The sequence below is a fragment of the Populus nigra genome, chromosome 6 (genome assembly GCF_951802175.1).
Source record: "Populus nigra chromosome 6, ddPopNigr1.1, whole genome shotgun sequence".
NCBI lineage: Eukaryota > Viridiplantae > Streptophyta > Magnoliopsida > Malpighiales > Salicaceae > Populus > Populus nigra.
The window spans coordinates 1383519-1405325 of NC_084857.1; the positions used below are offsets into that span (position 1 = coordinate 1383519).

The window sequence follows — 21807 nt, forward strand, 5'->3', positions numbered from 1 at the left end:
ATTATGAAATTAAGGTTGTCTAAGATTTATTAAACCTTTCAATCAATAAAAAAAAATGATGCCATTAACAAATTATAGAATTCATGGTTTTATGTTTTTTTTTTCAAAATTTAAAAAATCAAAGCAAAAACCTTTTTAAGAAAAGACTCTAAAAATCTTGTTTAGGGATTTTTTTGCTGTTTTTTATTTTGCTATGCACAATAATACAATAAAAAATGTATATCTTTATAGTTCATTTTACTTGTCAATAAAATACTCTTTCAAGAGCTTCACCTTTTTTTTCCATTAGATCTTAACAGGGCGTGGTCGAGATCCGTCAAGTCAATCTAGCTATTTCTTTTCCTTCTCATTTGCCGAGTGAGAATTATTCATCCATGTGATTAAATAAACTTTTATTTTCCATAATAATTCATACTTTTGAAATAGAAACCATTGTTTAAAGAAATTAATAATAATTAAATCCACCTTTTCCTCCTTTTGTTCATGCCATGACATGGAAAGTGACCAACCCTGAAACCAGTTAAGACTTCACTAGTGATTCGAGGACATTAAGATTCTCTAAACTTGCTTCCTCGCAAAGCCAAGAAAGTTTTAAGCCAAAATAAATGCAATTTAAAGCTCAAGTAATTAAATTAACTACTGCTGCTCATTGATCATCTTCAAGCCATAAAATTATACACAAAAATTACCTGTGTCGATCGAGGGGTTATTCTTTCATTAATTATTAGCACATGTCCATAACATTTGATGGGGAAAAAAAAACTTTTGTTAGTGCATGGACCCATTGATCAAAGAGTTTGAACTTGTATAATTAATGACTCAAAATTTGCTGGGATCACTGGATATCTTAGCCACCTGGTCAATTTAATCATTTCCACTTGAAAATTTGGGTCACCTTTTCTCTCTATTCTTGACAAACACTCGCAAGTTCGACCAATTAAAATTTATTTTTTTCGAAAGGAATCAACTCCCATTTTCCCATTACATTTTTTTTCCTTTAACAACTTAATTTACTAATTTTTAACGTGGATAAAGGTCAAGCCCTGCCTCTATATATTTGTTTTGCTAGATTGAAACTAAATTTATAACCATTATATTTGTTTTGCCTCTATATATACACTCTCTAAGATACATTGTGTCGTGTGTGGGTCAGAACCACATATATAGCATACTTTGTCTTTAAAAAAGCACGACATCATCATAACTAAAACAATATGTTTCTATATATATATTGGTAACTAATGAAATTTTTGGAAACACTGTACTAGAGACTTATTTCATTGCTATAGATATATTTCTATTTATGAGGTTTCATGACACTTTTTTTATCCTTTATATTTTAGGTTTTAGGTTTTTTATATTTTTATTCTTTCCAATTTTTTCCAGGGTTTTTCATATTGTTCTTTAGAGATAAAATTTAATTTTCTCAAGGAATTTCAGAATTAGATTTTCTTTTAATTATTGCAGGGTATTTTCATCTAAAAACAACAAAAGAAGTACATAGGAGAAAATATAATATGTGTGCATATAAAAAGAGAGTTTTTTTAAAAAAAATTACATGTAAGATAATAAAGAATAGATGAACTAACTAACCCTAAAAAATCCCTACACGTTATGATCTCTCATTAAATTTAAATCGAGATAATAACATAAAAAGAAAAACCAATAAATCCAAGCCAGGATCAAAGAGCAGTTGCAATCCACATGGTTTTGATGAAAAAAGGGGGGGAAATAAAGAAAGCAAGAAACATAATCCATATTAGAATTGAAACGAACATGCTGGATGGTTTGTACTTTGTAAGCCACAAAAGTCCCCGGTAAAAGTTGAAGTTGAAAATTAATGTAAATATTGGTGGTGCATGGGATTTGACGCCCTGGAGTAAATGCTATGGGATTTAATTTTATGTAGTACTTATTAATTAATTAGTTTGATATCTATAAAAAGGCTTAATTAATTTATAGTTGATTAGATTTACAAATCAAGCAATTACTAGGGTTTCTTAACCTTTTGTTCCAACATCATGCTTCGGTGATAATCATAAATTTACCAAATACTGTAGATAAATTAAATTGGAAAATGAAATTAAAAAAGAAAACTTAAAACATGAAATCAGCATTTAATAACTTTTACAAGATGAAAATGGACCTGAGAGATCTTTAATTTAAGTAATAATTTATCTCTTGACTTATCCAAAAAGGAAAAAAGACTCGAGAATCAACCTGGCTAGATAGTTAAATCATTCACGCAGGAGCCATATTACAAGGGCAATTATTTATGTGTCCATTAGCATGCAGACAAGAGCATTGGGATGGAAAAAACTGTGGAGTTATGTTAGGTCACCCGTCATTCAATTTTCCATCTCCATGCAAGTTGTCTCCTATCTGCTTCTCTCAGATCATTCCTTTAGGGTTTTAGCAAAACTCCATCTCCAAGAAGCCAAAAAACTATTACTCTCCATCACATTTTGCACCCTTTAGAGATACATGGAGTTGGTCCGTGCATCATGGACAATATATGCATCTTAGCCTGATATGGTGGCATTTTTATCATTGGGAATCAAATCACATTACATTTTTCAGTGTCATTGCTGGATGTCCTGGGCTTTATTCAAAGGCTGTGGTGTTATTGGATTAGAATCCTATGTTGTTGTTGAAAATACTGCATGGTTGGGTCCATGAAACTTTTATCGCTTAGGTGTTGCTGCTGTCTGGTTCTGCTGGAAGGAATATGTCACTTCTCTTTACGTCTAAAGCTGATAATTTGGACATTATGTTCTTGATTGTTCTTTTTGGTTTTCCTTGCAAGTGATCAGGCCTGAGGGGACATTGCGGTCATGGTACATTCAGCATAGGCTTTCGATCAAGTTGCAACTATCACATTGTTAGGGATTGTTGCCATGCTTTATTGATTATTGTTGAATTCGTGAAAATACTTTATATAAAAATTAAGCTTTTATGGACTGAAATCTTGAGTCAAGACATGTAGGCTTGATCATTGATTTTGTGTTCATACTTATTGAATGTTGGGCTTCAACGATGTATGAAAATTTATTTAAAAAAACAAGTTATTTGTGGAATGAAGAACTCTTTAATACTAAAATTAATAAGTGCATAAAATAATTGAGAGAAAATATAATCAAGACTTGATGAAGAGTATGAGAAAAATTACAACCTCTATTATTTACTTGTTGACCTAAAATATCTATAGACCCTAAATGTTCATCTCGGGATGTGAAGAGTTTCATGATCGATAAAAACATTAACATTTATTATTGATTGTGGTGTCTTGCATTTTATTGATAGAGAAGTAGGAGATTGTTAATGATGCATTAGATGAAAATAATTATTGATTGAGAAAATAAATACTTGATTTGCATAAAAGAAATTTCATGCATGTACTATTGATTATTAGCTTAAAAATTAATAACCCTGCCCAAATGATATGGTATGGATGATGGCCACACGCGGCATAGGGTGTTGATATGTGAACACGTGCGTGGTTAGTGACCACTCTATTTGGGCATGGCCAAATAGATTTGTTTTATTTATTTATTTATGTTTTGGGCATTGACATGATGCCATTAATGATGGTAATTATTTGAACCACTGAGTTTAAACATGCTGAGGCTATCCTACATCGTTTGTAGAAGATGCGAGGGGAGAGGCTCACCTCGGAAGCTAACTTATTTTTTAGAGTTAGATATGTCCAAGACCACCTAATAACTGATATCAAAGCCTAATTAAGTTTGCTAACAAATCTGGGACCCTGCAATGAGGACGAGGAATAGGTTGGCATGACTCTGATCCAAGACCTGAGACGTGAGGGGGGAATTGTTGGGGTTATCGCATTTCAGCTGTGGAAAGAATTACCAGTAAAGAATTCATTCATGTAACGTTGAATATGATACAGAAACGCATATATTCTGGTTACTATAGAGAAGAAATTGATGATAATAAAACAAGTGGATAATAATCAAAGTTGAAAAATTGATAGCAAAAAGGCTTCATGTAACGTTCCTTTCACATGCAAAAGCATTTCCCTCCTGTACTTCTAACTCTCCTGTCACCTTCTAATTTATTTATATACTTGTCCTGTCCAATTTAACAAGTCATTTTCAAATTGATGAACATTATTATCTCCTCGGGTTTTTTCTCGTCAATATTCCATTTTCTTGTTGAAGAATTGCTATAATAATAGTTGCCTTTATCATTTTTTTCTTGGCCGAAAGAGTTAAATCTCGAAACGGCAGCTAAAGATTTGCCAATGCTATTATTTTATCGAAGTTTAATCTTAGATAATTTGTTTCTTTTCTTTACCGAAAAGTAATTTTTAGTTGGATTGTGTTTTGTTTTTTAATAAATTCTTGAAAAGTAATTTTTTTTATTTTGCAGTTTTATGAAAAATTAATATATTAAAAATGATTTTTCAATATTTAGTTATACCATGAAAAATTAGTTGAAAAATTAATTTTTTAATTTTTTTTCAAGTTTATTAAAAAAACAAGGATGTAGATAAAAAAAATTAAAAAAATTATTTTATAAATTATTTTAAATAAAAAATTAAAATTAAAATAATGAAGAATAATGTTTACATATAAAAAAAGTTGAAAGAAAATGAAATTAAAAAATATATATTTTTTCATAAATTATTTCAAATAAAAATAAATAGCAATAAAAAAAATAGAACCAAATATAATATATAAAAAATAATAAAAGAAAAGCTAAAAAAATAATAAAAAATAAGGATAAAAAATAATATAAAATAAAATTAAATCAAATTTTAAAAGATGAAATTAAAAAAATAAAATAAAAATGTATAATAATTAAGAGAATAGAAACCAAAATTGATATAATCAATAAATAAAAAGATATTTGAATTTTTAAAAAATTTTAGAAAATATTTTCTTTTAGAAATAAAAAAATAATTTTCTAGAGATTAGAATAAATATTTTAAAAAAAATATTTTCTGTTAATTAAGTTTTTGAATAGTAAACAATTTAAAAAGAAAAACCGCTTTTCATCGTGCAAGAAACGTTGCTGGGTATCGACAAGTTCACAAACGAAGGGGGTTCGTTCGGTGTCCATTCCTTTTCACCGACAATTTGGAAAGTGACCAAAACATCCTTTGCATTGCAAGAGTTGAAACTTGAAATCCCTTTTGAAGGGGATAATAAGGTAAACTCACCCTTGGCAACCATGGTTGCAGCATTAAATGTTCATCTAGCAAGTGATTGGACAACTCAATTTCCATAATTGAGAAAAATCTTCCACTTGTCTCTAAATTCAAGATTATCGTTTTTGTATTAGCAAATAACACCACAAATAGACCCGGCCACGTATGCATGCAAGTAGTGTTCACATCTTATTTCAACTCTCGTGGGTCACTCCGAACTGACTGATCCACAGGTGACCATGTCGTTTTCTTGGTGGGTTCTTGTCAATTTCGGTTGTTCTGTTTTTCGAATGCTAATCTTGAAAATAGGGAAATATTTATGATAAATTAGGTAGTAATTAGCATCTAAAATATAAATAAATAATACATGATGAAAAATCTTGATAAAATAGTATAGTTTAAGAATACCACGATTCAAAAATATAATATTTGATATATGTTAGTGGTGATGAACTGGAACATTAATTATCAAGTTTTGAAACATAATATTTATTGGATATTATATTTCTGAAATGCAACAAGATAAAATTATTTTATTTCATCGAATCTTTTCTTGAACAGTATTATTTCTATAGTTATCATGGTTCTAAATCTTAATATTTAATGGATGTCAACAACATCGAATTATGTTATTTTACTAAAGAAAAAAAACTGAAACAGTTATATTCTCTCGAATTTTTAAATTTTTTGTGTTAATTTGATCTTGATCCCGAACCTTACATGTTCTCTTTTTGAGGCCAATTGGGGGGCTGTACTTGGTTTTGGCATTTTCTTGTGAAGTGGGAAACATCAATGGATTCTACATAGATATCCATGGCCTACATCACGGAGCAACTTCACCATCTCTATCATGATTCTACTGGAAACCTAGTAGCTAGCTTTCTGTTCTCCTTCTCCCCGCTTTTTTTTAATATTTTCTTTAAGGCTTTCCTCCTCCTCCTCCATTGCAGGAGGGAGGTCACTGGCACTCTCTTAAACAATTAAAACATGGGCGGGCTTCTCTTGAAAAAGCTTTCTCGAGTCCAAACAAGCCCACCACTTGGGCCTTGTTCATTGGGTAAGACATATGAGCTTAATTAACTTCTGATCTTCACATGGCTTAACCCGCCGAGCTTGGGCCTTTTCAGATCCGGGAAATGCCGCAGTGACATGTCGTTCTTGATATCACCTGCCCTTTTTTTTCTCTTTAAGAATGGCATGACTTGTCAATTGCCAAGCTACAAATGTTCCTTTAATCGTAGTTATAAAGCCTGGCATGAATCTAACATGTTGACCTGCACTCAACTGATCTAGAATCTGAATTGATTTAGGTTGAAAATAATAATATATATATATATATATATAATTTATTCAGTTACCTAGTAACTCAATTAACTCAGATCTAATATCAACTTATTTACTCTCTTTTTTTCAGAATAATGTTATTTATTAAAAAATAAAATTATCGACCTGAAGTGAGATTTTATAACTATACTTTTAAACAATATTTTTTAACTACAGTGACAATTCCTAGACTGTAATAGACTTCATTAGACCGATGCATAAAAAAAAAAAAAAAAAGGGTCAAGAAAACTACGGGAGAAGGGCATGCAAATTTTTGAAAGGCCTTCGGTTAATACACCATTTTTCTTCCAGAAGACAGATGGGTGTTAAATGTCAGCGGCAACAACATATTAGTAAGGTAATGCGGTAGATATTAGTTTTTTAAAATATTTTATATAAAGAAATATATTAAAATAATATATTTTTTATTTTCTAAATTTATTTTTAAAATCATTTCATTAAAATTATCTAAAAATACATAAAAATATTAAAGCTAAAAAATCTCAATTTTTTTAAAAAATACAGTTCATGACCGCAAAACCACAACAAGACAGTTTTCACACTTTTGAGCTCCTTAAACTGACAGAATCGAAAATAAACACGGATTAAGGCAGCTCAAAATTCACAGTTCTGAACCCTGAAGGCCTCAAATGGACCATTGCAGCTAGAGGCGATGCACCGGCCATTTCATGCTAGTCCTTGGAGTTCGAGTATCCCAATGCTTGTCTACTTCTCGACCCTTCACAGACCTGCTGCTTTCAAAACGTTTGCTTCATTCATATACCCCGATGCCTGTCCAGTAATGCAATTCATTCCAAGGTATCCAATCCCAGATAAGTTTTTGAAAGAAATAGATAGGAGAGTATCTCAACGCTTTATATTATTTTTATGCATAAATATTTGGGATTGATTAATAAATGTTATTGAGCTGAAATGGTAAGCTTTCTTGTCATCAAATCATAGACTTGATTGTTTCATTTCTGACGAATACAACTACGTACTAACAATATATGGTACTGAGGCTAAGTTTTTCTGATATAAATGAAGGAGAGTCAACGTTATGGAAGCAAGTTAATAACAAGGTCGAGAAATGAAACCAAACCCATTAAATAAAAGCAGTTAAACCAACCCTTTCCATTGCTTTCTTTGAAATCTTCCCGCTGACAGATACCTACCACACTGAAGGAGCCCTCTCAACCCCAGCCAGAACTAAACCAGCTTAGTTCAACCACCTCTAGATAGTAACGGTGCACCGCCTCTCTTATTTAATTTGGTTCCCTATTTATACAATTACAGCCCCAAGAAACCTTAACCATTTATACCCAGCTCTGTCTTTGAGCCAAGACCAGCTAGCAAGACTCTGTTTGATTTGTTGACAAGTAAGAAATGGGTTCTGTTTCTTCATCAACTGTTATAGCAGAAAAGATCTCTTGGTACTGTGCTTTGTTGATGGCACTAATGCTCGTTTTGAGCTGCTGTGAAGTGAGCGAAACCGAATTGTCCACGGTTGGGCACCCGAGGATTTTTCAGAACAAGCCATGCGATGAGATTTACGTGGTTCGAGAAGGTGAGACTTTAAACACTATTAGTGAGAAATGTGGGGATCCTTATATTGTTGAGGAAAATCCACACATTCATGACCCAGATGATGTTTTCCCTGGCCTGGTCATCAAGATTACTCCTTTCATCGATAGGTATACTCCAGATGATGTATCATCTCCGATGAGATGGTTTGTATAATTGCTTTTAAATGTTTACCTTTATGTAATCCTTGAAGACACAAAAACATGGAGGGAGCTGTGTATATTTCTTCTCCCCTTGTGCTTAGACACTTGGTGGTGCTCCAGCTTGTCCTCATGAAATCAATGGAAGAAAATTTTTTACAGTGTCAATGTAAAAAACATATACTCGATGTTCAAGGTTTTGATAGATGACCATTTCCCTATATACTCAATGTTCAACATAACTTTAATGTGTATGGTAAATTTTGTCTTGTAGCTCCCTTTAGGATGGGTTTTCGAAAAGTGATGCTACATGTCAAGAAAGTTTTATCACAAGAAGAAAGGAATAGACCTCAATGGCAATGTGTGTGGTTTTCGTCAAGTTTCTGGGTATTTATTTTCTGAGCCTGTGTCTTTGTGATGGCGTGATGTGTATCATTTTCCCTGTTGGAATGCTTTGTGGTGACTACGATTTTTGGGGCATAAAATATACCATGAGAATATGGAGGAAACAAGCTAACAGAAAACTGTTCCGATGTGAAATGGTAGCCCGTCACTTGACAACAAAAACATAAATAGAATCGTTGCTTGTATGAAATTAATCGCATGGTTTGTTCTGAACTAAGACTAGCTCTGAAACAAGAAGAAAACAGAACACAAGCGTACATAGAACAGCCAGGATTCTCATTGCCTGTTTCCAATATAAACATGCAATACCTGGGTCGAGGAGACTAACACATTTAATTACAATGCTGCTAGCGCTGCCTTCCATAAATCTCAAATCTCACCAGTTCCAAGAGGCTGCCTTGATGTGTCACCAGAGGCCCATGCTTGATAGTCCTTTACAAGCTGCAAAATTATTAAATAAATTGATGTCACGAAAAATTAACCATTCCTGATGAACAAATACAAGCCTACAGGAGGAATAAATAAATCCTAGATGATGGCGGCAACATGTAGGAGCAGACGAATCAAACTGGTATATCCAGGTTATGGAGGCAGTTTTACATTATTGTAAGAACTGAATCACTAAATCATACTTCATTTACCAATTGAAGAACAAGATTTATCAGACAGAACAGAATTTCGTGCAGAATTCTGAAAATGATCTTGAACTGTTAGTATATGTTGCTGGGATTTGTTCTTTCATCTAATCCCCTAATTGATATCTGCTTTTAATAGCCATATGGTTTACATGAAGTCATTTTTCATGGTGCGAGACGAGTGGAATTCAGCCTGGACCAGGAACTTCAAGACTCACCCAAATAGTGAACATGCAAGGGTTTAACCAAAATGAGGTACTAGGCGGGCAAATATCAGATCTGCAACTAGTAAGAAGCCTATTTCATTCTTCATAGGATAATTTAATTTTGATTTCCTCAAACCTGTGCCATAAAGCGGGGAAGCATAAGCCCAAGTATTTGTTGAAGGATTTGGGCACCAGTCGATTCTATCGCGTCAGCTGGAATGGCTCTAAATGCAAAAGGAACCTCGATGCTAACCTAGAATGAAACACAGCGAGTTTAAAATTAATATTGTTTATATATATGACCATGTACAATATTGAAATCATTATAAAACACTGCGCCACAAGCAAAGACAACTTTGTCAAGTACCTCAATGACTGCATCTGAAGTAAGTCGTTGCATTGTAGAGTTGCTTGAGTTGCTACTGCATGAAATTTGGTTCACCATAGAAGCTGCATTCCCACACCAAATTAGTGTCAAAGCACTCCTGAAAAAAGCATTTAGAATAATAATTTTAGAAATTTAATTGCTAACACTACTTTGTACATGGATTTTTTCCGAAAGAAAATCTTTCATCCTTTGCATTGGTTCAGCCAAAATGATCGCATGTTCCTGATAATGATTTTTGTCACGCACAGCAGTTAAGGTTTACAGAGAGATGTTATTTTCACCATGACAGTTGAATTATTAAAGTTTCCCTAACTTCATCAGCTAAGCTGCAGAAGTTAAAGACATGGTTTTGCTGGCATGTTGGTGCCTTATTGCCAATCACTGTCCAGGCCAAGAACACACACAAGCAGTGGAGTATAGCCAAGGACAGAAGGTTGTTAAAATAAATCTCAGAAACCAGTTTTTATGAGATGGTAAACCACCTTCCTCTACTCAACTTAATAATACAGCATTTCCAGTATTTTCTCGCTATGCCTGAATTGTAGCTATTTTACAAATAAAAGCCTGGTCAACAGTAGCCATTTACAGCAAGGCCAGGCTAAGTATGAAAAACATTCTGAGAAGCACATGATGAAATTTAGTTGCTGAGCATTTCATTCTGTACAGTAAAATTTTAACAAATCAAGTGTTGCAACATTTCAAAGATGTTTTTTCTACCTTCCAATTCCAAGCAAAAGAGAAAAAAACGAAGGACAGGGCATCATGTACTCCTTCGCTAAAACCATGGTTTTGAAACTAATCTCTGAAAGAAAACCATTGATTTACAGCATCCATCCAATCATACATTGAAACTAACGTCCCATTAAACATGACACTAGTACACATTCTTACACCTATAGCACAAAAAAATAACGACACCAGACTTATACAAGGTATAATAAACAAGTCAAACCTCAAGAAGACAACTATCATAGCAAGCATTGGCCAATAATGACAATTACACTACCACCACATTTCAAGCCCATCATACAAAAACAGAGTCAAAACCCTGGTCTAGCACACAAAGAAATCCAAAATCAATCCATGTTATGCTTGCCAGAAAACCCAAATAGAAACCCTTACCGTCAAACTTCTCATTCTGCGCAACGACAATCGGCGAGCCTTCAAGCTGCCGCAACCAACAAACCAAGCAAACATCAGTGCATAACACCATGCAATCCAAAACTTCATATACAAACTCAAAAACAACAAATGCAACAATAACAACAACCAGTTTATTATTATACCTTACAGGACAAAAGCTTAATGCAACAACCATTAGGCTGCTCTTCAACTCTAACAAGCAAAACAGGACAAACCTCAAACGCAAAAAACTTGAACCTATACACGTAACACCTAAACGTGTTGTCGTCTACCCTCTCTATCCTTTCCGCATCCAGCACTGAGTACTGACTCGCTGGCAAACTCATATACTCCACTGCAACCTCAACATAAAAAAATCATTACAAACTCAGTTTCAAAACAATCAAAATTAAAACATTTTGTATCTTTAGCTTAAGAAATTAATCCATCCTAACATTACCTAGAGGGCGCCCGACTTGCCGGACCGAAACGGACTCTCTACGTCTGGCAATGAATTTCGCTTTCGGGGCGGAATCAGCCGAAGCACGAAGCGTGCATTTTGGATATTCAGTTGGAAAGAGTTGTTTGGAAGTGAGGGGATTTCTAGGGTTTCTGGATCTGAAAGAAATTGAACCTAGGCCTACTGTTGCCATGAAAATAATGAAAATTCAAGAATTGCAAGCTAGAAGAAGATAAAATAGAAGTGTTGTCTGTGCTGGTGATGGATACGAGGGCGAGTGGTTCTGCGGCTAACGAGGCGCAAGTTAGACTCACGTGGTTACATTTTCCTAAGCTGCACAGGAAAATGCCAGCGGGTGGCCATGGCATTGATTGTGGGCCAATTTTTTTTTTGGCTTGGCAAAGATTACTTGTGGCGTAGGATGAAAAAAAGTCACGTCAATGCTTCACTAAGAAGCGCACATGGCGTTAAATCTTCATCGACACAAAACAATCCGTTCAAAGCGACCCCGACGCATCTCCCCTGCCAGCCTTTTTTATTAACCCATAAATTAATCAAAATCTGAATCTAAAAATAGAGAGAGATAAAAAAGTGGAAATCAAATTTCAGGACCACAAACTTTAATTCCATTCAATGAAAGAAAAAACCTACATCAGATTCATTCAGATCAGAATCTAAAAAGACTTTACATAGGACAGAAGCACTAATTAAACAGAACCCACAAAAAACCCAACAAACCCTAGCCGCTAAGAGCTTGTAAACTTGGTAACAGCCTTGGTCCCTTCAGAGACAGCATGTTTCGCAAGCTCTCCAGGCAAAACCAGTCTGACAGCTGTCTGGATCTCCCGAGAAGTAATGGTAGGCTTCTTGTTGTACCTTGCAAGCCTCGATGACTCTTGAGCGAGCTTCTCAAAGATATCGTTGATAAAACTGTTCATGATACCCATTGCCTTGCTGGAGATCCCAATGTCAGGATGGACCTGTTTCAGGACCTTAAAGATATAGATCTTGTAGGTCTCGACGTTCTTCTTTGCCCTCTTCTTCTTCTTGTCAATCGCTCCTTCTTTGGGTATCTTCTTCTCTGCTCTTGGCTTCTTCTCAGCTGGGGCTTTCTCTGCCGCCGCTGGCTTTTTCTCAGCCGGCTTCTTCTCTGCCTTAGGGGCCATTTGGGATTCTTGAGAAAGAAATTGGGCGAGAGTTTCTTTAAGAGAGGGTGGTTGAGGAGGTCGTTTCGAAAGATTTGATGGATGAATTAGGGATTATGTGGTTTGTTTATATAGGGAGAGGAAGTGACTGGTGATTGGTTGATTTTGGTGAGACGCGGATTGATAACGTGGATGGTTGGTTTTGCGGGGGTTTGAATTGACGGTCAGATGTGGTAACTTTTGAAGACCGAATGTCAGGCACGAGGAGGAGGACAGGCCCGGCCCAGCTATTTGCATTAGTCATTAGCACTGAAGGCTATGAATAGCAAAGTCGGCCCAACAGTCAAATAATAGGAGGGAAATGGGAGATAAGGGAGAGGATAGATGATTTGTGAACAGCCATGGCAAGACTTCGGCAAGGAAGATTGCATGAATATACAGCTCGAGTTGGAGTTGTAATGCTCGGTTAGACACTAAAAATAGATCAGCTGGGGAAAGGGAGCTTTCGATGTTTTCTTTATAGGGTTATCGATCATTTACTCAATCTTTGATTATTGTTGATTTCAAAGATATGTTGCAAGGTTTGGATGTGTAGAGACGTCTCAGGCAAGTGAAGGGACACCCAATTAGGTTGACTGTCCAGTCGATTCTCTAAAATATTTGCCATTTTTGCAAGATATCAGTCTTCCCTTTTGGAGTTTGTCGATCGCATTATGTGCTGTTTTTCTTTTATCCACAATTTTGCTCAAATTGAGAGCTATTTGCAGACGCGGGCACATGTGCACCTTGTACCGGATGTTCAGATGAGTAGGTCCGTGGTGGAGGAGAGTGTCCATGAGCGGAGGACCAATTGTTGAAGTGATCGGAATTCAGAGCAAACTCCACACTGTAAGGAAGTTGAAATGAGAGCAATTGAAAACAGAATAAATTGTGGCAAAGGTTGAAGAGGCCAATGTCAGTTCTTTAAGTGAATGAGTAGCTGCTGCTCGGGTTTTGTCCATTCATTGCTGCTGTTTCTCTGATATTATATAAAAATATATGATTTCCATAGATCAAAGAAAGAGTAAGTAGATAGCCTACTACAAAGATTGAACAGCTAAGTTAACATGAATCATCAGCTACAATATACAGCAGAAAACTTATCATTAGAGATCGACAAGTTCATGATCCTGTACTTAACGACAGCTTGAGATGGAGAGTCGAGACCCAGCGAGTTCATGAACTCTCTTGTTTCTTTCTTCCACAGAGCACGTATGGCGGCATTCTGAACGAAAACATTTCTTTCGCAAATTACAATTTGCCCTACTAAGCTCAGCAATCGAATTACCTAGACTAGTCTTAACACAATACGTTTGCAGAATGGAAAACCACGCCCCCTCCTTGCAAGATCACAATCAAAGAGCACATGATCACGATGCTTATTTGCATCACCTCAAAGGGGCACCAAAGGATAAACAATTCTACCTTTTTTGGTTTTACCAATCCTTGATTATTGAGGACTGCCAAGTACCGAGCAAGAGAATACGTAGTGAACAGGAATATGAAAACCGCTCCAAATCAGGTTGTCCTTCAACCTTCTGCCTTTCCCACTCTGATGAAACCCAAGCACTTCTTGCAGAATACTCACCACCAAGATTTATTTCCCACCCAATACTATCTTGATTCAAGTGTGGAAGGATCACCCCACAAACAGCTCCACAAGGCTTGATCCAGTCCCAGCCTCTGATGATTATCAGGAACCTTTACCAGTACTAAAAGGTTGCTGAATTACTTCGAAGGTTTCTAAACCCCACCACCGAAGCTCCGTTGAAATTCTTAATCCCAACCAGATCAGGCCGATTACCCAGCCTTCAGCAATGTGTTATTAGAAGGAAGCTCGACGTTGTACAAAAACAGAATCTAAATCAAACATTTCCAATGGTTCTCCGTATGAAATTGAAACCATTCGAGAGACATCATAGATTACCAGGTAATTCCACAAAATTTAAACGAAAACGAGCAAAAACTCGATCCAGTCAAACAACTACCTACAAAACGATCTAAAACAATTCTACAGATACCAGAAATGCACAAAACCACAAGGGAAAAACTAAAACAGAAATCGTCAAACCCAAACTAACCCTAATCAATCAAAACAAGAATTGAATAAAAAATGAGACAGCACAAGCAGGAATCAACATCATTCAAACCCAATAATCAAAGAAAAATTATGACCAAGATTCAAGTTTCTTTGATGAAGAGTAAACTTCCTGCATCAAATCCACTAAAACCTAAACCTATGCTTCAACAGAAAAGCTATTTCATGGATCATGTCACCCACAAAACACACAAATCCAGAACCCAACAAAGCCTAGAGCGGCCTATGAGCTGGTAAATTTGGTGACAGCCTTGGTCCCTTCAGAAACAGCATGTTTCGCAAGCTCTCCAGGCAAAACCAATCTGACAGCAGTCTGGATCTCCCGAGAAGTAATGGTGGGCTTCTTGTTATACCTAGCGAGCCTTGAAGCCTCTTGAGCAAGCTTCTCAAAGATATCATTGATGAAACTGTTCATGATACCCATAGCCTTGCTTGAAATCCCAATATCAGGGTGGACTTGTTTCAAAACCTTGAAGATATAGATCTTGTAGGTCTCAACGTTCTTCTTTGTCTTCTTCTTCTTCTTGTCAATCGCTCCTCCTTCTTTAGGCAACTTCTTCTCGGCTCTTGGCTTCTTCTCCGCTGGGGCTTTCCCTGCTGCTGGCTTCTTCTCCGCTGGGGCTTTCTCTGCTGCTGGCTTCTTCTCAGCTGCCTTAGGAGCCATTTCGAGATTCTAGAGAAGACGGGACTACCTTTGTTAATTGTAAGAGAAAAAATTGAAAATTTTTCGGTCAGAGGGTTGGTGAAGTGGTTTGGGCTACTTGTTTCGGTTATTTATATAGAGAGTTTGGGAGAGCATGATTGGTTAGCTTTAGGTCGCCGCGGATAGATGGCGTGGATGGTTGGATTGGCGAGGGACTTAATGGACGTCGGAGATGGTTTCGGCCTTTAAGAGCGATCAAATCCTTGCCTAGACTGATGAATTCCAACTTGAATAGGAGTGCAGTCCCAGCCAAGTTATCGACAGTAGCTCTGGCAGTGGAAGGGCCTCGATGACCCAAAAAGGCATAAGTTATGATCAAGTCCGTTTTATTAAGAAATTGATGTGTCCAGTTCATTCAAATCTTGGCCATTCAGCTTGTTGTTTCAAGGTGAGGTTTTGAATCGATAATAACAAGCCAAGTAGTCAAGAGATTGAAATATTATTTCCACTAGGAACATTCTAAGCCGGCAATTAAAGCTTCATTGTTTCAACGGGGCTCCTTCTGATTTCCACTAAGATCAGAACCTAAACCTTTACATGTAAAATGAAAGCCTAATACAGAAAAACCCACAAAACATTCTCATATACCCTAGACATGGCCACCTACGAACTGGTAAACTTGGTAACAGCCTTGGTCCCTTCAGAGACAGCATGTTTCGCAAGCTCTCCAGGCAAAACCAGTCTGACAGCTGTCTGGATCTCCCGAGAAGTAATGGTAGGCTTCTTGTTGTACCTTGCAAGCCTCGATGACTCTTGAGCGAGCTTCTCAAAAATATCGTTGATAAAACTGTTCATGATACCCATTGCCTTGCTGGAGATCCCAATGTCAGGATGGACCTGTTTCAGGACCTTAAAGATATAGATCTTGTAGGTCTCGACGTTCTTCTTTGCCCTCTTCTTCTTCTTGTCAATCGCTCCTTCTTTGGGTATCTTCTTCTCTGCCCTTGGCTTCTTCTCCGCTGGGGCTTTCTCTGCCGCCGCTGGCTTTTTCTCAGCCGGCTTCTTCTCCGCGGCCTTGGGAGCCATTTGGAATTCCTGGAAAAGAGAGTGAAAGTTTTTTTTGGCTAGGAGATGGTAAGCTGGTGCTTTTCTCAAGACCTAATAAAACGAAGGGTTTGTGATGTGCTTATATAGGGAGAGGAGGTCAGTGTTGATTGGTTGGTTTTGGGAAGACGCGGATTGGTGACGTGGTTGTAGGATTGGTGGGGACTTAAATGGACTGATAGAGATTGGGTTTTGATTTTTGGGTTTCGCGGGCTGGTTAGGGTGAAGCGGGAAGTGGCTTGGAATTGGGTTTGTGAAAATACTGAGCCCTGGAGAGGAAAGATTCTAAATTTTAAACGTGTTCCTTTCTATATTTTACAGTGTGAGCATTATTCGAAAAGAAAAATGGAATTATCCGAATTAAGTTGGTAAAAAAATTTTAATTGTAAGTTATTCAAAGCAAATCTCTAACAGGTTTAGGCCTGGAAAAGCATCAGGAGTCTTGAGATTTCCCCAGCAAGCATTGAAATCTTTCTCGACAAATGCTGGAGAAGTTATCCTTGTAAATGCACCGGAGGACTAAAAAATCGTCAACAAATATCTATGGGGATTGGTTATTGACGAGGCCTCCGTTTTAGGCCTCGAAAGATTGATGGAACAGTGACCTTTTGAGAGTGGATTGATGGGAACTGTAAAACAAGACCACTGTTTAGAATATAAGATCCTTCGATGTTAAATCAGCAATACACGGTGAAAAATACTTCGAATGCACGGTTACATGATTGACGTATCTGTCCAGGTGATCCCGTGATATGGGTTAAGACCAGTTTTTCAAGAAGAGACCCCGAGCCCGTCTCTTGAGGTTTTGAGCTGGAGAGATCATTTAATTTTAGAATACCGTGCCAAGTGATGTTATTGACATGGTTTTTTCCCTGTAATTCACCTCCTTCAATATTAGATTAAAAATATAACAATTATGTTATTTCTTATAACATAATAAAATAAAAATTCAGCCAGGTGGAGTTTATGACATGATTTAAGATTAATCCAGTTTTTTTTCTCTTTTTCTCAGCACATGCTTATTAAATAATATCATGTCAATGCAGTCTATATGCATTTTAATTTAAAACTTTGGGTAAGTAAGAAGCAGATATTTTCAAGTTTAAATTATTATGTTAAGTTTAATAACAATACCAGTAAGTTTTCTATAGTTTAAATATTATTTTTACATTCAAAACAATTTTGATTCATGCCACAACAAAAACATAGGAAATAAACCAATTAAAATATATTTAAAAGACGCATGAAAAATATTGTTCTCCGTGCCACTTTTAAATGATGAACAAGTTATTATGGATTTCAATAATGATTTATCTACCTTTAGTCATTTTTTTAACACACCCTTATACACCAAAAGTGATTGGCAATTAAAGCACGTTCATCGAGAAACAACGAGATTTAGAGATAGAGGGTTAAGATGAAAAAGTGGTGAAAAGATATATTTTTTTAAACTCGGAGTTAAATATGCATTTTGATTTTCCAACTCTTCAAATTATAAATTTTCAGACACCAACAATTTATAAAAATAAACTTTGACCCCAAGTTTAATTTTTCTTATTTTCTAGTTTTTAGTTTGAGAGAGAGAATATAAAATCTCGATTGAGACTGATTTTAACAACGAAAATAAATAGTTTTTGTGTCAATGAGATTTTTTACATAAAAAAAGTTTATATAAGATGTTTTTTTTTTTATTAAATTCACTTGAAATAACAGGTCTAAATCTCAAAATAATTCTTGTCCCGGGTTAATTATTTATGAGTTTTGAAGTCGGTTTTTTTTTTGTTGTTAGACATGTGTCTTGAGTGTGTTTTGTAGTGTGTTTTTTTTTTCATGTCGTAATATGGCTTAAAATAGGTTTCTCTTGGTTTGAAATGGAGTAGCCCGAATTCTAGTGATTAGAGGCCGTTAGCATTTAGACAATGCTGATAACGCGTTGCCTGTAATTTTATTTTTTTTCAAGGCACTAATCATCCGCACCTTAAGGAAAAATAAAAAAAATAAGGCCTAATTGCATGAGCTACTGCAGGTGCACACGTCTGGAATTTTTATGGAAGCTCGTGCACCATAGACCCTTTAAGTCTAGGAGATTGGACTTTTTTTCTTTAATTTCTATCTATTACGATTTTATTTTTGTTTCCTCACTTCTTGTTTTCAATTTCATCAATTATTTTTTTATGAATTATTAATTGAATAATATAATTTGTTTCTGTTTGATTTTTTTAATTATTTTAATATTTTATTGATTCTTGATTTTATAAATATATATTTTATATAAAAACTTGTATAAAAAAAATATTAAGCACGGCTGAATTCAAATCCATCAATTGCGGTAAAATGTATATTTAAAATAATTTTTCCATGGTAAACAAATGGTAAACAGGTGGTGTGTTGATAGTTTTGATGAGTATTGGGCTTGTGATGTGCCATTTGGGAGAGGTGGCGAGTGTTGAACGGTTGGTTTTAGGGTTACGCGGATTGGTGACGTGGTTTTGTGGGGATTTTAAATGAGCGGTCATGGATGATACCTTATTTATTTATGCATCTACGACCATATAACTTAGGCGTGTTAGTTTGTTATAAAATAATTTTTTTTGAAAATAAATTTCAAATAAGTAATTTAATTTTTGATATTTGATAGTGTAGATTGGAAAATAATTTATAGTATTTAGTTATATTATAAAAAATAAATTGAAAAATAACTTATTAATATTTTATTTTATTTAAATTTATTAAAATAACGAGAAACAAATCTTACAAATTAAAAAATTAAATGAGAATGAAATTGAAAAAAAAATATAATTTCATAAATTATCTCAAATAAAATAAATAATAATCAAAATAATAAAGATCAAATCTAACAGATAAAAAAATTAAAAGATGAAGAAACTAAAACAATAATAATTACAATTTCATAAATTATTTTACATAAAATAAGTAATAATCAAAATAACAAGGATAAAATTTGATAAATAAAAAATATCAATTAAAAAATGATAAAAGAAAAACAAATAATAATCTTAAAATGAGAACTAAAGTTAATATAAAAATCAAATTTTAAAAGATAAAATTAAAAAATATATATTTTAAAAAAATATATAACAATAAAAAGTTTGATGATCAAATTTAATATAATTAGCAAATAATATGACATTTCTAAATTTTTCACAACTTCCAGAAAGTGTTTTCCATCCAAAATAAAGAAAAATACTTTCTTTAAAATCAAACTAAATTCTCTTTTGATTAAAAAATATTTTTTATTAGTTAATTTTTTTTAATAACAAAAAAAAATAAAAATTTTAAAAAAATATTTTTTATCATACAAACAAGGATTTATTTACAACGACGATTAACTGGACTGAATGATTAGAAAAATACACCTGTAGTCATCATCTATTCCCCTACTGTACTAAAAACGTGAGAAAGTTAATGAATTTCTTTTTTCAACCCAGATAAATTATATTTTATTTTCATTTCTTTTCAAATTTATTTTTTTATATTTTATCCTCAGATTTTTTAACAAACATTCCAGTTATTTTTAAATTTGTTAGATTAGTAAATTATATCAAAATAACTTTTATAAAATTTAATTTTTAAACATAAAATGAACAAGAAAAATTAATTTTCTTGTTGATTTCATTTTTTTCTCTTAATTTTCTTTTTATAATTTTTTTTAAGAGTAACCCGAGTTATTTTTATACTTTACAAGTCAGCTGTTCATGTAAAAACTAAAAACAACTCCAGTACAGCACTGTCAAGCGTCAAGTGTCAAGTGAAGCATTTGACTTTTTGTATGCCCACGTCCCCACGGACACCCTCTTGCAGCAAAAAATCAATTTTTCTGCTCCCTCTTTCCTCTTTTTTTTTTTTTAATATGGGACGTATTTTTAAAAAAAGTAAGCATTCAGAATAAATAAATAAATAATGTCGTTGATACTAAACTAGTTGCCCAGATGGAATTTTTAAACATTATAACTTATTTTTAAGGTGGGTTAAATTGATTAGAGGATCTCATAAAAATAACTATATTATTAAAAAAAACACTTTTATTCACCATCTATTTGAATAATAAAACATTAGAGAGTATGGCTGAACTACTGAAATCACATCCATAAAATATTATTAATCTGTTTTTTTTCGTTTAAACCTTCAGCATATTAATTTTCTTTTATTTTTTTAAAATCAATCTTTGATATCATGTTGTTTTTTTAGAGTTGTGCTGTACAATTTTTTTTTTTTGTGTTGGGTTATAAATAATTGATTTAGTTTTTTTTTATCGGTTTCAATATTCAACATTGAATTTGTTAAAAATAAAACTTTATAGTATTTTTTACCTGCCTTATATGATTTTATATCGATCATTTAACTCAAGTTGAGGGTTTAACTTAGAATGTATTTGAGAGTGTGATTACTTTTCAAAGTATTTTTCACTTGAAAATGCATCATGATAGTTTTTGATTATTTTTTAAAAATTATTTTTGATATCGGCACATCAAAATGATATGAAAATATAAAAAATTATTAATTTTAAACAAATAAAAAAAATTCAAATTTTTTCAAAAATATTTTTTAAACGTAAAAATAAACAAGACTCCACTAACCCTAGTTGACTTGTGTCGCTCTTAGTATTTTTTCTAATTGATTTTTTTTTAATTTTATCATCCAGCTTTTAGTTAGTTGCATATTTGACTTTATATTTTTTTTTATTTACTTTAGATGAGTTATCATTACCTCATGATCATATCATTTTTCAGTTTTATCCTTTTACACTTGATTTGTTAGAAACAATGCTTTATAATTTTTTTTTAATTTGTTTTTTATAAGGCTATCACAATTTCATGATACATGTTACAAACTTTCAAGTGAGTTTGGGATCAAGAAATTTTTTTTCTCTGTGGTTTCAGTTTCGAGTCTTGTAGTTTCTCATATGATAACCACTAAGACTTATATGATCGTTAACTTCAGGGTCCGTGGGATCAGTCGAGGTGCTTACAAGCTGGTCTGAACACCTACGTTAAATTAAAAAAAAAAACATTGGTCAAATCTATCATAGAAGAGGGCTTGGAAAAAAATCACTCCAAATTTATATTTTTAGAAAAAAAGAGATGAAAGAGGAGTTAAATAAATAAACAAAGAATGTCTGTATTTGATCTTGCCATCCACATGCTACAAGTCCAATTACTGTTCGAAATAACGTCGTCTAATTTAATGAAATTCACTGATTGATACTGTCAATTAAAAAATTAGTATAATAGTATTATTTTTAAAAAATAAATGAAATAATATATTTATCTTATCACATTTTTAAAACATGATATGATAGTTATTAAATATTATTATTACTA

At 33.8% G+C, this 21807-nt stretch overlaps 4 protein-coding genes across 4 annotated transcripts; 1 reads left to right on the plus strand and 3 right to left on the minus strand.

Annotated features, from left to right (window-relative positions):
* The first annotated feature begins 7787 nt into the window (after positions 1-7787).
* Positions 7788-8381, plus strand: LOC133696249 (uncharacterized). Its single transcript, XM_062118380.1, has one exon. The coding sequence runs from the start codon at positions 7883-7885 to the stop codon at positions 8234-8236; it is 354 nt and encodes a 117-aa protein (XP_061974364.1). The 5' UTR covers positions 7788-7882; the 3' UTR covers positions 8237-8381.
* Positions 8382-8789: 408 nt separating this feature from the next.
* Positions 8790-11831, minus strand: LOC133696247 (uncharacterized). Its single transcript, XM_062118378.1, has 6 exons — positions 11437-11831; positions 11141-11331; positions 10977-11022; positions 9834-9916; positions 9603-9719; positions 8790-9066 (listed from the first exon to the last, which is right to left on the minus strand). The coding sequence occupies exons 1-6, from the start codon at positions 11627-11629 to the stop codon at positions 8995-8997; spliced, it is 702 nt and encodes a 233-aa protein (XP_061974362.1). The 5' UTR covers positions 11630-11831; the 3' UTR covers positions 8790-8994.
* A 208-nt stretch (positions 11832-12039) lies between these two features.
* LOC133696248 (probable histone H2B.3) lies at positions 12040-12692 on the minus strand. The gene has a single exon (XM_062118379.1). It carries the CDS (start codon positions 12600-12602, stop codon positions 12183-12185), a length of 420 nt encoding a protein of 139 aa, XP_061974363.1. The 5' UTR covers positions 12603-12692; the 3' UTR covers positions 12040-12182.
* Positions 12693-14746: 2054 nt separating this feature from the next.
* LOC133696250 (histone H2B-like) lies at positions 14747-16533 on the minus strand. Its single transcript, XM_062118381.1, has 2 exons — positions 16033-16533; positions 14747-15366 (listed from the first exon to the last, which is right to left on the minus strand). The coding sequence occupies exons 1-2, from the start codon at positions 16445-16447 to the stop codon at positions 14942-14944; spliced, it is 840 nt and encodes a 279-aa protein (XP_061974365.1). The 5' UTR covers positions 16448-16533; the 3' UTR covers positions 14747-14941.
* Between the last annotated feature and the right edge of the window lie 5274 nt (positions 16534-21807).

Excerpts from the sequence above, each read along its gene's own strand:
- LOC133696249 (XM_062118380.1), top strand. The coding sequence starts at position 7,883 with ATGGGTTCTGTTTCTTCATCAACTGTTATAGCAGAAAAGATCTCTTGG.
- LOC133696248 (XM_062118379.1), bottom strand. The coding sequence starts at position 12,602 with ATGGCCCCTAAGGCAGAGAAGAAGCCGGCTGAGAAAAAGCCAGCGGCG.
- LOC133696247 (XM_062118378.1), bottom strand. The coding sequence starts at position 11,629 with ATGGCAACAGTAGGCCTAGGTTCAATTTCTTTCAGATCCAGAAACCCT. Across the intron at positions 9,917-10,976 it reads GCAGAATGAGAAGTTTGACG|CTTCTATGGTGAACCAAATT; the intron begins GTAAGGGTTTCT and ends GTGGGAATGCAG. Across the intron at positions 9,067-9,602 it reads TTCCCCGCTTTATGGCACAG|CTTGTAAAGGACTATCAAGC; the intron begins GTTTGAGGAAAT and ends ATAATTTTGCAG.
- LOC133696250 (XM_062118381.1), bottom strand. The coding sequence starts at position 16,447 with ATGGCTCCCAAGGCCGCGGAGAAGAAGCCGGCTGAGAAAAAGCCAGCG. Across the intron at positions 15,367-16,032 it reads GGCTGTTACCAAGTTTACCA|CTGAGAAGAAGCCAGCAGCA; the intron begins GTTCGTAGGTGG and ends CTCCTAAGGCAG.